This window comes from Bombina bombina, chromosome 1, assembly GCF_027579735.1.
Source record: "Bombina bombina isolate aBomBom1 chromosome 1, aBomBom1.pri, whole genome shotgun sequence".
Lineage (NCBI taxonomy): Eukaryota > Metazoa > Chordata > Amphibia > Anura > Bombinatoridae > Bombina > Bombina bombina.
Genome location: NC_069499.1, coordinates 1,550,563,056 through 1,550,578,722, shown reverse-complemented (window position 1 = coordinate 1,550,578,722; position 15,667 = coordinate 1,550,563,056). Strand labels below are relative to the sequence as shown.

The 15,667-nt window shown below is 42.0% G+C and overlaps 1 protein-coding gene across 4 annotated transcripts in view; it reads right to left on the bottom strand.

Moving 5' to 3' along the window:
- Positions 1–15,667, bottom strand: part of LLGL2 (LLGL scribble cell polarity complex component 2) — a 252,137-nt gene that overhangs the window by 142,828 nt on the left and 93,642 nt on the right. For all 4 annotated transcript variants that reach the window (XR_008401782.1, XM_053709030.1, XM_053709034.1 and 1 more), the window contains exon 15: positions 7,464–7,756. Coding sequence is in view for 3 of the 4 variants with exons in the window: in XM_053709030.1 (XP_053565005.1) it covers positions 7,464–7,756 (293 nt within the window). In the remaining variant the exon portion in view is untranslated. The remainder of the gene's footprint in view (positions 1–7,463; positions 7,757–15,667) is intronic.

Below are 15,667 nucleotides of genomic sequence, written 5' to 3'. Positions count from 1 at the left end.
AATTTGTAAAATATAGAAAAAACTTGAAGACCAAGTGGCAGCTTGCAAATCTGCTCAACCGAAGCATTACTTTCGAATGTCCATGAGGAAGCAACAGCCCTGGTGAAATGAGCCGTAACTCCTTCAGGAGGCTGCTGTCCAGCAATCTCATATGCTTAACAGATGATACTCTTCAACCAAAAGGAAAGTAGTAGCCGTAGCTTTCTGAGCCTTACGTTCTCTAGAAATAAAAGTCAAACAGAGAAGACGATTGACAAAAAGTCCTTAGTCGCTTGTAAATAAAATTCTTAAAACACGGACTACGTCCGTACAGAAGACGTTCCTTCTGAGAGAAAGATTATGACATAAGGAAGGAACAATAATTTCCTAATTAATGTTTTCGTCTGAAAAAACCTTAGGAAGAAGAGCAAGTCTAGTACATACCACCTTATCCAAATGAAAAAAGGAAATTTATGCTTACCTGATAAATTTGTTTCTTTTACGATACGATGAGTCCACGGATTTCATCCTTACTTATGGGATATCGCCTCCTGGTCAGCAGGAGGAGGCAAAGAGCACCACAGCAGAGCTGTATATATAGCTCCTCCCTTCCCTCCCACTCCAGTCATTCGACCGAAGTTAGGAAGAGAAAGGAAAAGCCAAGGTGCAGAGGTGACTGAAGTTTAACAAAATAAAAGACCTGTCATACAAAAACAGGGTGGGCTGTGGACTCATCGTATCGTAAAAGAAACAAATTTATCAGGTAAGCATAAATTTCCTTTTCTTTAAGATACAATGAGTCCACGGATTTCAGCCTTACTTATGGAATACAATACCAAAGCTATAGGACACGGATGAAAGGGAGGGAGAAGACAGGGAACCTAAACGGAAGGAACCACTGCTTGAACTTTTCTCCCAAAAACAAGTATCAAATTTGGAAAATTTGGAAAAAGTGTGAAGAGAAGACCAAGTTGCAGCTTTGCAAATCTGTGCAACAGAAGCATCATTTTTGAATGCCCATGAGGAAGCCACAGTCCTAGTGGAATGAGCCGTAATTCGATCAGGAGGCTGCTGTCCAACAGTCTCATATGCAAAACGGATGATACTCTTCAGCCAAAAGGAAAGAGGTAGCCGTAGCTTTCTGACCCCTATGCTTCTCAGAAAACACAACAAAAAGGGAAGAAGATTGACGAAAATCCTTAGTGGCCTGTAAGTAAAACTTCAAGGCACGGACCACGTCCAAATTATGTAACAGCCGTTCCTTCTTAGAAGGATTAGGACACAAAGGAGGAACAACAATTTCCTGAATAATATTCTTATTAGAAACAACCTTAGGAAGGAAACCAGGTTTGGTACGTACCACCACCTTATCAGAATGGAAAATAAGATAAGGAGAATCACATTGTAAGGCTGACAGCTCAGATACTGACCGAGCAGAAGAAATAGCAACCAAAAACAAAACTTTCCAAGATAATAACTTAATATCTATGGAATGCATAGGTTCAAACGGAACCCCTTGAAGAACATTAAGAACGAAATTCAAACTCCAAGGAGGAACAATTGGTCTAAACACAGGCCTGATTCTAGTCAGAGCATGACAAAAAGATTGAACATCTGGAACATCTGCCAGACGCTTGTGAAACAAATAAGACGAAGCAGACATTTGTCCCTTTAAGGAACTTGATGACCACCCTTTCTCCAATCCATCTTGGAGAAAGACAAAATCCTAACCCTACTCCATGAGTATCCTGGGAATCCTAACCCTACTCCATGAGTATCCCTTGGATTCGCACCAATAAAGATATTTACGCCATATCTTATGGTAAATCTTTCTAGCAACAGGCTTACGTGCTTGAATCAAGGTATCTATGACCGAATCAGAAAACCCTTGCTTAGATAAAATTAAGCAGGTAGCTGTAGAGAAACTAGATTCGGATGAAGGAAGGGTCCCTGAAGGAGAAAGTTCCCTCAATGGAAGCTGCCCTGGTGGCTGAGGTGACATGTCCACCAGATCGGCATACCAAGTCCTGCGAGGCCACGCAGGAGCGATGAGGATCACCGATGCCCTCACCTTGTTTGACTCGAGCAATCACCCGGGAAAAGGAGAGCAAAAGGAGAGAACTCACACGCTAAGCTGAAAGACCAAGGCACTGCTAAGGCATCTATCAGCTCGGCCTGGGAAAACCCTGGACCTGTATCTCGGTTCCTGCCTGCCCCATCTGAGAATCAGGTTGGCAAATACCTCCGGATGGAAGTCCCATTCTCCCAGATGAAAATGTCTGACTGCGAAGAAATTCCGCTTCCCAGCTTTCCACACTTGGGATGTGGATCGCCGACAGATATCAAGAGTGAGACTTCACCCACTGTAGTATCTTGGCTACTTCTGTCATTGCTAAGGAACTCCTTGTTCTTCCCTGATGATTGACGTAAGATACAGTCGTAATGTTGTCCGACTGGAATCTGATTAATTTGGCCAAAGCCAACTGAGGCCAAGCCTGAAGCACAGTGAACACAGCTCTCAACGCTAGGGTATTGATGGGAAGTAGATACACCGCTCGAGTCCCTAAACGCTGAGCCCTCAGGGAGTTCCAGACTGCTCCCCATCCTAGTAGGCTGGCATCTTATGTCACTATCACCCACGAGGGTCTGAGAAAGCATGTCCCCTGGGACAGATGATCCAGCGACAACCACTATAGAAGAGAGACCTTGGTCTCCTGATCTACAATTATTTATTTGAGGAGACAATTCTGTATAATCTCCATACTACTGCCTGAGCACACTCAGTTGTAGAGGCCGGAGATGAAAACAAGCAAAAGAAACGACGTCCATCGCTGCCATCATCAATCCAATTACCTCCATGCACTGAGCCACTGACTGAAAGGCTCGATCTTTAACCTCTTGACTTCTGTCAGTAAAATTTTCAAGGCAAGAGTCGATTAGAGTTCCCAAGAAGGGCACCCTTGTCTGTGGAATTAACTAACTCTTTCCCAGCTTTACCGTCATCAGGAAGGAGAAAACAAGGTCGGTAAGAGACTTTGTTAGTTGATAAGAGGACACCTGGATCAGAATATCGTCTAGATAAGGCGCTACTGCAATACCCCTCGGTCGTAGAACTGCCAGCAGAAACCCCAGAACCTTTGAAAACTCTAGGAGCTGTTGCCAGGCCAAAAGGAAGAGCCACAAAAAAAACCATCCCAAGAAAAATCTAGGATCAGAACGCGGTTACTGAAGACAATACGGTCCCTAAAAAACGTATTTCCTCAACATGACGACAGGAAAGTATCCATCTCCCTGAAAAAGGGAAGAGAGAACAGTATAGCAACCCTCAAGAGGAAGAAGAATTAAGCTCTGCATAGAGAGCATAGAAACAAAATAGAACAAGAACACCCCTATGGAGCATCAATAGAGGGAAAAATGTCTCCTCTGCTAAAAGGACCCGGGAAAGAAAAACTCCAAAAAAGTGTCACCCGACCCCCTCATCAGGAAAGGGGGGGGGGGGGAAATTAGCTCCTAAAGAAAACTGCCACAGCAGAATTCAAACTCCAAGTCAACAGCTTTGCTAAGCAGGGTAATAACTCGTAGGCCACTTGGACTGCACACACTCCAATATCAGAGGCCCAACCAAGATGATATAAACTAGGACCCGCCTGACATCTAGGATAGAAAGGCTTCCTCTGGACCGAAGGACCAAGAAAACAAACTCTTGAGAAGGAGAGGTAACTAGTACCCAACCAGGTCCAGCCTGTTATTTAGAATACAACCTGATATAAACCTCAAAAAGAACAGAGATAACCAATACCCAACCAGGACCAGCCCGATATGTAGGATACGACATATCTGTTTCAAAGGTCAAACGGTAAATCCTAAAGTTCTAGCCAGGCCAGAAAACTGAAAATAATAAAAACAGAAAAATATACAAGCTCCGAAGCTTAAACATAGTCTCTGACATATCGAGGGAACATCACTCCGACAAGAGACATCCTATGCTTTTGTTCTGTGTTGTTTTTTTTTTGGATATAGAGATAGATATATAGATATAGATATATAGATATATAAACTTCCATCAGAAGATTCTATCAATCGCGACCATGAAAATCGCTAGTACCAGAATCCCAGAGGTGAAAAGTCTTCCTAAGAAGAGATACACAATCTCAAGCTCTAAAAATAAAAAAAGGAAAATAAAACCTATCCCAACCGGATAAGAAAGAAATTTTTTTTTTTTTTTTTTAAATTAGGCAAGTGCACACAAGTAATAGCCAAAGGGAAAGTGAAACCGACCGGACAAGCCCGTTATGCGACAATTCCTCAAGAACTCAGAACTGGGAATCTGATACTAAAACAAATAAATAACAAATAAAGAGACGATAAAAAAAAGGATCACCATCCCTCCAGTCGTCTAAAGAAGCTCGCTATCCGATTCAGAAGACTGGGATTCAGCTGACGGATCAGAACTGGGAACCTCCGTCGTCTCCAAAACCTCTCTCAGAAGTACACGAGCCATTCTAAATCTGAAAGCAAAATTCACCTCCGTCAGAGTATCTGGGAGCTCCGACTCTGGAGGTAGCACCCCTGAAGCCTCAGAGGACATCGCTTCCCTAGAAGACTGATCGGATACCATCGGCCTCTTACATGCCGGACCCTGGGTAGGAACACAAAGATTAAGTCTTCTCTTGCACGTGGCAGAAAGCTAGAGATATGGCCCTGTGAAACCGTGTAGTAACCGCTAGTGTAAAGAGACCTCCTTCAGCAGAAGGGGTAACGGTATTCAGGACAACTGCCAGTGTAGGAACAGAAGATTCTAGGCAAAAAACCTCACGGGATGCAGACTCTGCAGAGGCGGATGTCTCAGCGCTCTCTAACCTCCCAACATTGGAAGAGAACACCCTATGGCAGCATACGGAACAATTGAGAGGGCTCGGTTACCCGGGCCTCCCCGCAATATACACAGGTATCAAAATCTGAATCAAAGGAACCCCCCTCTAACATATCAGAATCTTCCATAACTCTACTAATTCGTTTATGGACAAAAACTACTGGCACCATACACCCCCAATGGCTGGAGCACTCACCACCTCCTATGACCCAGACAGGTAGAGAAACAGATCCTCGGTCAGGAATACGGAAATAGGAAAAACAAAAAACTTGACAGCACCCGGTCACGTGGTGCAACATCAGTCCCGCTAAGGAAAAGCGCACCAGTGTAATAAACTTGTGCAGCAGGAAAATTAACCTGTACATTCTGTAATAGCCTATGAGCCCCAAAACGTCTAAACGTCTTACACCTAAGAAGTCAGAATCACATAAACATGAATAAAGTGCCCACTGTTCAATAATCCTCCTCAGGAGATATTAACCCTTGATTCCATAAAGGGAACGGAGTCCCACTGATACCCTGTCTTCTAACGTTACAAGCATGTAAAAATGGAAAACGACCTTACCGGAATCTATGCCGTGGAACAGCAACACAGTGCTTCAAGTTTGACAGATTGTAGCAGCGCTTCTGACATACTTGTGAGTGAAGAAAGCAGGCAGCGAAACTCGTCAACGCTGATTGCCTTTGGAGCTGTTAATATGAGTCGGGATGGTTTCGTAGAAAGACTCACCTGCATCTCCGGACACAAACTTTCATCAAAGCTCTCACTGAGAGGATGACAAGACTACTTAAAACTACAGTCCCATTTCAAAGAGTACTACCCTCCATAAGGAACTACTCCATAAGGAACTACTCCATAAACTTCCGACAATTCTCTGCCAACCTCCTGTGACAAAAGGAAAATAATGACTGGGGGATGAGAAAAGTGGGGGAGGTATCTAAGCCTTTGGCTGGGGTGTCTTTGCCTCCTCCTGGTGGCCAGGTTCTGTATTCCAAAATGTAAGGAATGCAGCTGTTGACTCTCCCTGTATTTAGACGGAAAAGCTCCTTTACCACCAGTAACAGTGGAAATAATGGATTCTAAACCTGAACAAAAACAAAAAATTTCCTTGAAAAGATAAAGTTAAGTCTACTTTTAGAAACCATGTCAGCAGACCAAGACTTTAATCATAAGGCACTTCTATTAAGAACAGCTAAAGCCTTTTTTTTTGTATTAATACGTAAAATAGAGCCGATGACCTCACATAAGAAAAAAAGTAGTACATGTGAATAACAGAGCTGTTATGCTGCCGCACCAAATAGTTTAAATCTACACATTACAAATGAAGGAGTTAGAAAGTCTGAGGAATTTTAAACGGTCCTGAATATCCTCTACGAAAGCATCATCCAAGACTTGATACGATAGGGAATCGCACCAAAGTTATGTCTCACCAGCAACACAAGTGATGCCAACGGCTGGCTTGAATAAAACTCAACCCCCTGAAAGAAAGGACTTTCTAAGATAGCCTAAAATGTACTGTAAATAGGATCTCTGAAGGAAGTGCAATCCTTTTACCTGTTCTGAAATATGCTGGTGACTAGAGCAAGGAAACGGCTGCTGCCGAGTGAGTGAGAAGGAAGTAGTGAGTGAGTGACTATGCAGAGGGAAAAAAAAAAAATGTTATAAATTATTGTATTACACCATACTGAAATGGTGTTACCAGATTAATGTCCTCTGGCTATGATATGGGTAAACAAAGTGGAGTGGGTGTCCTGTCAAGTAACCCCCTTCACTTACACAGCCCACAGGCTATCAAGTAGGCTGTGTGAGTGAAGGTGGTTACCGGACAGGACACCCACTACACTGTGCTTATCCAGAGAGCCTATACAGTAGTGTATAAGAACAGCAGATGATTTAACTTGGGAGTGTAACAACATGGCCAAACAGGAGGAGGCAGAAGGGCCAGTCCCAGTCATACCTGTGCCAGGCTTGTGATAAAAGACTCCCGCAGGAGGATTATTTTACACAGCCAAGTATACCCCACTCTTTAAAGTTTCCCCTTATAAAGTGTAACAACAACCTTGAGCACCTCGATTATTTACCTTACCCTGGAGAGGCAAAGAAAATACTAGGAGGTACAGGGAAGTGTGAGGGATTAAAAACTCTTGGTGTAGGATGTCTTCGCCTCCTACTGGGAGCTAGGTGTTAAATTCCCAACATTAAAAGGGATACTAAACCCAATTTTTTTCTTTCACGATTCATATAGAGCATGTAATTTTAAGCAACTTTGTAATTTACTCCTATTATCATTTACTTTTTAATACCTGGGTAGCTCTTGCTGATTGGTGGCTAAATGTAGCCACCAATCAGCAAGCGCTATCCAGAGCGCTAAACCAAAAATTGACTGGCTCCTAAGCTTAGATGCATGACTTTTCGAATAAAGATACCAAGAGAACGAAGAAAAATTGATAAAAGGAGTAAAATTACAAAGCTGCTTAAAATTGCAAGCTCTTTCTGAATCTTGAAAGAAAAAAAATTGAGTTTAATATCCCTTAAAAATCTTAAGGTGGTGAGTCCATGATTCCTTAAACTATCTCTCTATATCTATCATACTCTATTCATGGCACTTACTTGACCATCACCTGGCGCTTCTGTTGGTAATCATACACGCCAAAACCATGGCTGGTACCAAAAGCCAGCAGCCTCCACTCAGAGTGCAGCGCTAGCGAGGTGACCACAGCAGGTGGCTGACACTGCACAAGGGAAAAGGGCTGGAACCCTGATGGAAAATGAATGGGGTCCTGGCGGGCACGGAGCTTCTCATGACCTTTCCATCTGTAGCCTTCCTGTTCTTGCAGGAGATCAACTACAGTCTGATCTACCACCTGTTCTGCAGCTTCATCATTCAGCTCTAGAACAAGAACCTGCAATGATAGAGGATAGTTGGACATGTAGTGAGAGAGATGGCTCTTTGTACTAAATGAATTAACTTTTCAGAAGCATCAATTTGAGCATGAAATGGAGCAACCTGAAGCTGAGGGAGACAGCTGGGCCAGAACTTAAAATGTAGGAAAATTGAAACTTCTTAAATAGGTTAGAGGAGAATTTTATGGGGTTTTATAGGACATTCATCATATGTTTAAAAAGGGACATGAAAACCCCCAAAAAAACAAATATTATGCTTACCTGATAAATTTATTTATTTCTTGACACGATGAGTCCATGGATCATCTAATTACTATTGGGAATAACACTCCTGCCCAGCAAGAGGCGGCAAAGAGCACCACAGCAAAGCTGTTAAATATCACCTCCCTTCCCTCTAACCTTAGTCATTCGACCGAAGTAAGAGAGAGAAAAGAAGCAACAAGGTGCAGAGATGTCTGAAGCTTATAACATACCAACAAACTGTCTTAAGAACAAGGCGGGCAGTGGACTCATCGGGTCAAGAAAGAAAGAAATTTATCAGGTAAGCATAAATTTTGTTTTCTTTCTAATGACACAATGAGTCCACGGATCATCTAATTACTATTGGGAATCAATACCCAAGCTAGAGTACACAGATAATAAGGGAGGGACAAGACAGAGAACCTAAACGGAAGGCACCACTGCTTGAAGAACCTTTCTCCCAAAAGTGGCCTCAGCCGAGGCAAAAGTAACATAGTAACATAGTAGATAAGGTTGAAAAAAGACTGAAGTCCATCGAGTTCAACCTATACAAATCTAAAATACTTACAAAAAGCTCCAGTTAAGCTTAAATAACCCCATTAAAATGTGACCCATTTAATACTAGCAATCATATCCATGAATTTTGTTTATATACAGAAATTTATCCAGACTATTTTTAAATGAATCTATGGTATTGGCATTCACTACCTCCTTTGGTAATGAGTTCCACAATTTTATTGCTCTTACAGTGAAAAAACGTTTCCGTTGCAGGAGATTAAATCTCCTTTCCTCCAACCTTAAATTATGACCTCTTGTCAGAAACAATTTTCTTGGAATAAAAAGAGCTTCTGCCATCTCTGTATATGGGCCTTGAATATATTTATATAAAGTAATCATGTCACCTCTCAAGCGCCTTTTTTCTAAAGAGAACAGACCCAGTATGGCTAGCCTCTCCTCATAGGTTAATTTCTCCAATCCCCTTATTAGCTTTGTGGCCCTTCTCTGAACTTTTTCTAGTTCTGCAATATCTTTTTTAAAAATCGGTCCCCAGAACTGCACTCCAAACTCAAGGTGAGGTCTTACCAGGGCTTTATATAATGACAGAATTATGCTTTCCTCCCTTGAATCAATGCCTCTTTTAATACATGCTAGTATCTTATTAGCCTTTGAAGCCGCTGCCCTGCATTGTGCACTCATCTTTAGCTTGTTATCTATTACTACTCCCAAATCCCTTTCCTCCTGTGTTTGGCTAAGTCTTGTCCCATTTAAAAAATATGTAGCCTGCTTATTTTTACTTCCAAAGTGTAGAACCTTACATTTTTCCGTATTAAATCTCATTTTCCATTCACTTGCCCATAGTTCTAATTTTAGCAAATCCCTTTTTAAAGAGAGTTCGTCCTGCTCTGACCTAATGACCTTACTTAACTTAGTATCATCTGCAAAAATAGAGATGTCGCTATTTAATCCTTGCTCCAAGTCATTTATAAAAATATTAAAAAGAACAGGGCCCAGTACTGATCCCTGGGGGACGCCACTGATTACCTTTGTCCAATCTGAGTATGATCCATTTACTACTACTCGTTGCTCCCTATCTTTTATCCAGTTATTTATCCATGAGCTAACATTTTCAGCTATTCCCAGTCCCTTAATTTTGTGCATTAATCTCTCATGTGGCACTGTATCAAATGCCTTTGCAAAATCTAAGTATATCACATCAACTGATTCCCCTTTATCTATATTTTTACTTACTTCCTCGTAGAATCTAATTAGATTAGTTTGACATGATCTATTTCTCCTAAAGCCATGCTGATTAGAACTCATAATCTTGTTTACACAAATATGCTCATCAATATAATCCCTTCAAATATCTTCCCCACTATTGATGTCAGACTAACTGGTCTATAGCTTCCTGGATCATCCCTGCTTCCCTTTTTGAAGAGTGGCACCACATCAGCTTTACGCCAATCCTGGGGTACCATGCCTGAGGATAATGAGTCTTGAAAAATTTAGAGTAAAGGTTTGTCTATAACAGTGCTAAGTTCACTTAACACCCTTGGGTGTATTCCATCTGGGCCTGCAGTTTTATTTACCTTAATATTTTTTAGTTTTTTCCTGATATCCTCTAAACAAAACCCAGTTAGTGGTATGGACTGGCATGTTCTATTCTGTTCCAAAGTATCATTCAATGGTTCCTCTCTTGTGTATACTGAAGAAAAAAAACTGGTTTAGTACCTCAGCCTTCTCCCTGTCATTATTTATCATGCTACCCTCCACACATTTTAATGTACCTATATTATCCTTCTTAGATTTTTTGCTATTTATGTACTTAAAGAACCTTTTAGGGTTAGACTTAGAATCCTTGGCAATTAATTTTTCATTTTCAATTTTGGCTAATTTGATTGCTTTTTTGCATGCTTTGTTACATTCCTTATAAATATTGTATGCTGAGTCTGTACTATTTTCTTTTAATAATTTAAATGCCCTACGTTTTTTCCTAATTTCTCGTAACACATTTTTATTTAGCCATAACGGCTTTTTTTTTTTTTTTTTTTTTTTTATAACCATATGGTATGTATTGATATGTATATTTATTTAACAAATTTTTAAATATTATCCATTTATCCTCTGTATTTTTATTAGAAAATACATTGTCCCAATTTATATTATTTAATGATTTCCTTAAATCGTTGAATTTTGCTTTCTTGAAATTAAAAGTCTTAGTTAAGCCTTTAAAACACTGCATATGAAAAGAGATTTCAAATGTGACCATGTTATGATCACTGTTACCCAAATGTTCTTTAACTTCTATGTTTGATATTATATCTCTATTGTTTGATAGCACTAAATCCAATATAGCTTTACTCCTAGTTGGCTCCTCTATTAATTGTGACAAGAAGTTATCCCTGAGAACATTTAAAAATCTATCCCCCTTAGCTGAATTACTAGTTTCATTGGCCCAGTTTATATCAGGGTAGTTAAAATCTCCCATAATTACAGCACTGTTATTAGCAGCCTTACCTATTTGGATAAGTAGTTGAGTTTCCTCCGGGTCACTAATGTTGGGAGGCTTGTAGCATGTTCCTAGTAATATTTTTTTAGGATTTTCCCCCCACTCTTTATTTCAACCCACAGGGTCTCTACATTGTCACTTGTATCATAAATATCTTCCCTTATTGTAGGTTTAAGGTCAGGTTTAATATACATGCAAATTCCTCCACCCCTTTTATTATTCCTGTCCCTCCTAAATAATGTATACCCCTCTAAGTTAACTGCCCAGTCATGTGAATCATCCCACCAAGTTTCAGTTATACTGATAACATCATAGTCCTCTTCTGCAACTAAGAGCGTCAGCTCCCCCATTTTACCTGTCATGCTTCTTGCATTTGTTGTCATACATTTAATTTTCATGTGCTTTCTGCTGCTACTTGGTGTACTTTCCTCTATACTTTCTAATGTGACATTTCTTAAGTCATCCCTTCCTTGAGATATTAAGGGAGTGACATATTCAGAGACTGATCTCTCTGTTCTATTTTGTTCTAATTGACAAATTGTGTCAAATTTATAGAATTTTGAAAAAGTGTGAAGAGAGGACCAAGTTGCAGCCTTGTAAATCTGTTCGAATGCCCAGGAAGAGGAAACAGCCCTCGTAGAATGAGCCGTAACTCTCTCAGGAGGCTGCTGTCCAGCAGTTTCATAGGCAAAGCGAATGATACTCTTCAGCCATAAAGAAAGAAGTAGCCATAGCTTTCTGACCCTTACGTTTCCCAGAGAAAAACACAAATAGAGCAGAAGACTGACGAAAATCCTTAGTCGCCTGCAAATAGAATTTTAATGCACGTACCACGTCTAGATTGTGCAGAAGCCGTTCCTTCTGAGGAGGAGGATTTGGACACAAGGAAGGAACAACAATCTCCAGATTAATGTACCGGTCTGAAACTACTTTAGGGAGAAACCCTAATTTAGTACGTAAAAACACCTTATCCGAATGAAAAATAAGGTAAGGAGACTCATACTATAATGCCGAGAGCTCTGACACTCTACGAGCAGATGAAATAGCAACAAGAAACAAAACTTTCCAAGAGAACAACTTAATATCTAAGGAATGCATCGGCTCAAACGGAGCCCCTTGAAGAACTAAATTAAGACTCCAGGGAGGAGTAACTGGTTTGAATACAGGCCTGATCCTGACCAAGGCCTGACAAAACGATTGTACGTCTGGGACGTCCGCCAGACGTTAATGTAACAAAACAGACAAGGCAGATATTTGACCCTTTAGGGAACTTGCCAATAAACCCGTCTCCAAACCTTATTGGAGAAAGGACAGAATTCTAGGAATCCTAACTGTACTCCAAGAGTAGCCCTTGGATTCACACCAATATAGATATTTACGCCATATCTTATGGTAAATCTTTCTAGTCACAGGTTTACGAGCCTGAATCATAGTCTCAATGATCTGATCAGAAAAAACATGCTTAGATAAAATTAAGTGATCAATCACCAAGCAGTCAGCTTCAGAGAAACTAGATTTGGATGAAGGAAGGGTCCGTGAAGTAGAAGGTCCTTCCTCAACGGATGTCCACCAGGTCTGCATACCAAATCCTGCGAGGTCACGCAATGAGGATCACCCACGCCCTCTCCTGCTTGATTCGAGCAATGACTTGAGGTAGAAGAGCAAATGGAGGAAAAAAAGGTATGCAAGACTGAAATTCCAAGGTACAGCCAGAGCGTCTATCAGTACAGCCTGAGGGTCCCTTGACCCGTACCTCGGAAGCTTGGCATTCTGCCGAGATGCCATGAGATCCAATTCCGGCTGACCCCATTTGAGAATCAAGCTGGAACACTTCCGGATGGAGTTCCCACTCCCCCGGATGAAAGGTCTGTCTGCTCAGGAAGTCCGCCTCCCAGTTCTCCACTCCTGGAATGTGGATCGCCAACAGACAGCAAATGTGGGTCTCCGCCCACTGAATGATCTTGGCTACCTCATAGTTCCTCACTGATGGTTGATGTAAGCCACTAAGGTTATACTGTCCGACTGGAACCTGATGAACAGGGCCGAGGCTAACTGAGGCCAGGCCAGAAGAGCATTGAAGATTGCTCTCAGCTCTAGAATGTTTATGGGTAGAAGAGCCTCTGACCGAGTCCGTGTTCCCTGAGCCTTTAAAGAGCCCCAAGACTGCTCCCCATCCCAGAAGGCTGGCGTCTGTTGTCACAATCACCCAAGAGGGTCTGCGAAAGCAGGTTCCCTGGTAGAGATGATCCTGAGACAACCACCAAAGTAGAGAATCCCTAGTCTCCTGCTCCAGCTGTAATCGCAGAGACAGATCCGCATAATCTCCGTTACACTGCCTGAGCATGCTTAACAGCAGAGGTCTGAGGTGGAAACAGGGTGATGTCCATTGCCGCTACCATCAGCCCAATTACCTCCATGCAATGAGCCACTGACGGCCGAGGAGAGGACTGAAGTGCTAGGCAAGAAACGAAAATCTTTGAAAAATTTTCATTGATAAGGAGTCTATTATGGTTCCCAAGAAAACTACCCTTGTAGTTGGAACTAAGGAACTCTTTTCCAAATTCACCTTCCATCCGTGAGACCGCAGGAAAGATAACATTTCCGTGTGGGATCTTGCTTGTTGAAAAGAAGGCGCTTGAACCAGAATGTCATCCAGATAAGGTGCGACTGCAATGCCCCGCAATCGGAGCACCGCCAGCAGGGATCCCAGAACCTTTGAGAAAATTCTGGGAGCTGTGGCAAGGCCGAATGGAAGAGCCATGAACTGGAAGTGTTTGTCTAGAAAAGCAAACCTTAGAAACTTGTGATGGTCCCTGTGGATGGGAACATGCAAGTAAGCGTCCTTTAAATCCACCGTGGTCATAAATTGACCCTCTTGGACCAAAGGAAGAATGTAACGAATAGTTTCCATCTTGAAGGACGGCACTCTGAGAAACTTGTTTAGACTTGAGATCTAAAATTGGTCTGAAGGTTCCCTCCTTCTTGGAAACCACGAACAGATTGGAATAGAATCCCAGACATCATTCCTGCATTGGAACAGGAACCATCACTCCCAGGTCGGAGAGGTCCCGTACACAGTGTAAGATTGCATCTTTTTGTCTGGTCTACAGATAATCTTGAAAGCAGAAATCTGCCCCTGGGAGGAAAGGTCTTGAACTCTAGTTTGTATCCCTGGGAAACAATGTCCACCGCCCAGGGATCTTGAACATCTCGAACTCAAGCCTGAGCTTAGAAGGAAAGCCTGCCCCCCACAAGATCCAGTCCTGGATCGGGGGCAGGCCCTTCATGCTGTCTTTGATTCAACAGCAGGCTTCTTGGATTGCTTTCCCCTGTTCCAAGACTGATTGGGTCTCCAGGAAGGCTTGGACAGCTCCTGCTTGGAAGAGGGAGTGGAAGGATTTCCCTTGAAATTTCGAAAGGAACGAAAATTACTGACGTCCTTTTTGTTTATTTCTCTTATCCTGAGGGAGGGAATGTCCCTTACCTCCTATAATATCAGAAATTATCTCTGTCAAACCGGGTCCAAACAAGGTCTTTCCCTTGTAAGTTATTGCCAAAAGTTTAGACTTAAATGGCACATCCGCAGACCAAGATTTTAACCATAACGCTCTGCGAGCCAATATGGCAAAGCCTGAAATCTTAGCTCCCAGCTTAATAACCTGAAGGGAAGCATCTGTAATAAAGGAGTTAGCCAACTTAAGGGCCTTTATCCTATCCTGGATTTCTTCAAGGGGAGTGTCTATCAGAATAGAATTAGACAACGCATCAAATCAGTATGCTGCCGCACTAGTGACAGTAGCAACACAAACCGCAGGATGCCATTGTAAACCCTGGTGTACATACATTCTCTTGAGCAACCCCTCTAACTTCTTATCCATAGGATCCTTAAAGGAACAACTATCCTCGATGGGAATAGTAGTTCTCTTGGCTAGCGTGGAAATTGCCCCTTCCACCTTGGGTTCCGTCTGCCAAGACGCCTTGATAGAGTCTGCTATAGGAAACATATTTTAAAAAATAGGGGATGGAAAAAAAGGGATACCCGGTCTCTCCAATTCCTTAGCAATAATCTCTGTAGCCCTATCTGGTACATTCCACCATGGAAGGCACGTCAAAATACTGTACTATTTAGGATTGACTACAACGGTAGTGTCGGAGTCGTCCAGGGTAGCTAAAATCTCCTAAAGTAACAAACGGAGGTGTTCAAGCTTAAACCTGAAGGAAACAACTTCGGTAGTACCTGAGGGGGAAATCTCAGACAGTGTAATACCTTTATCTGATACTGAAGTATCCTCCTCTTCAGGTTTCTGGGAAGAAACATTCGGAATAGCCACTACTGTATCAGCAACCTTATTCATTGATTGAATACATTTCCTCTTGCGCTTTCCCTGCAGCATGGGAAAAGCAGACAATGCATCAGATACCGCCGATGACATTAGGGAAGCGATGTCTTGCAAGGTAACTCCAGGTGGAGTTTGAGAGGAAGTGCAGGGCACTGCATGTGTGGGCGATAAAATTTGGGACACTTGAGGAGAAAGTTGCGGCATATATTGAACTCTGTCAGACTCCTGAACAGCATCCGCCTTAGAAAAACATAATTTATGCTTACCTGATAAATTTATTTCTCCTCGTGATGTATCGAGTCCACGGATTCATCCTTACT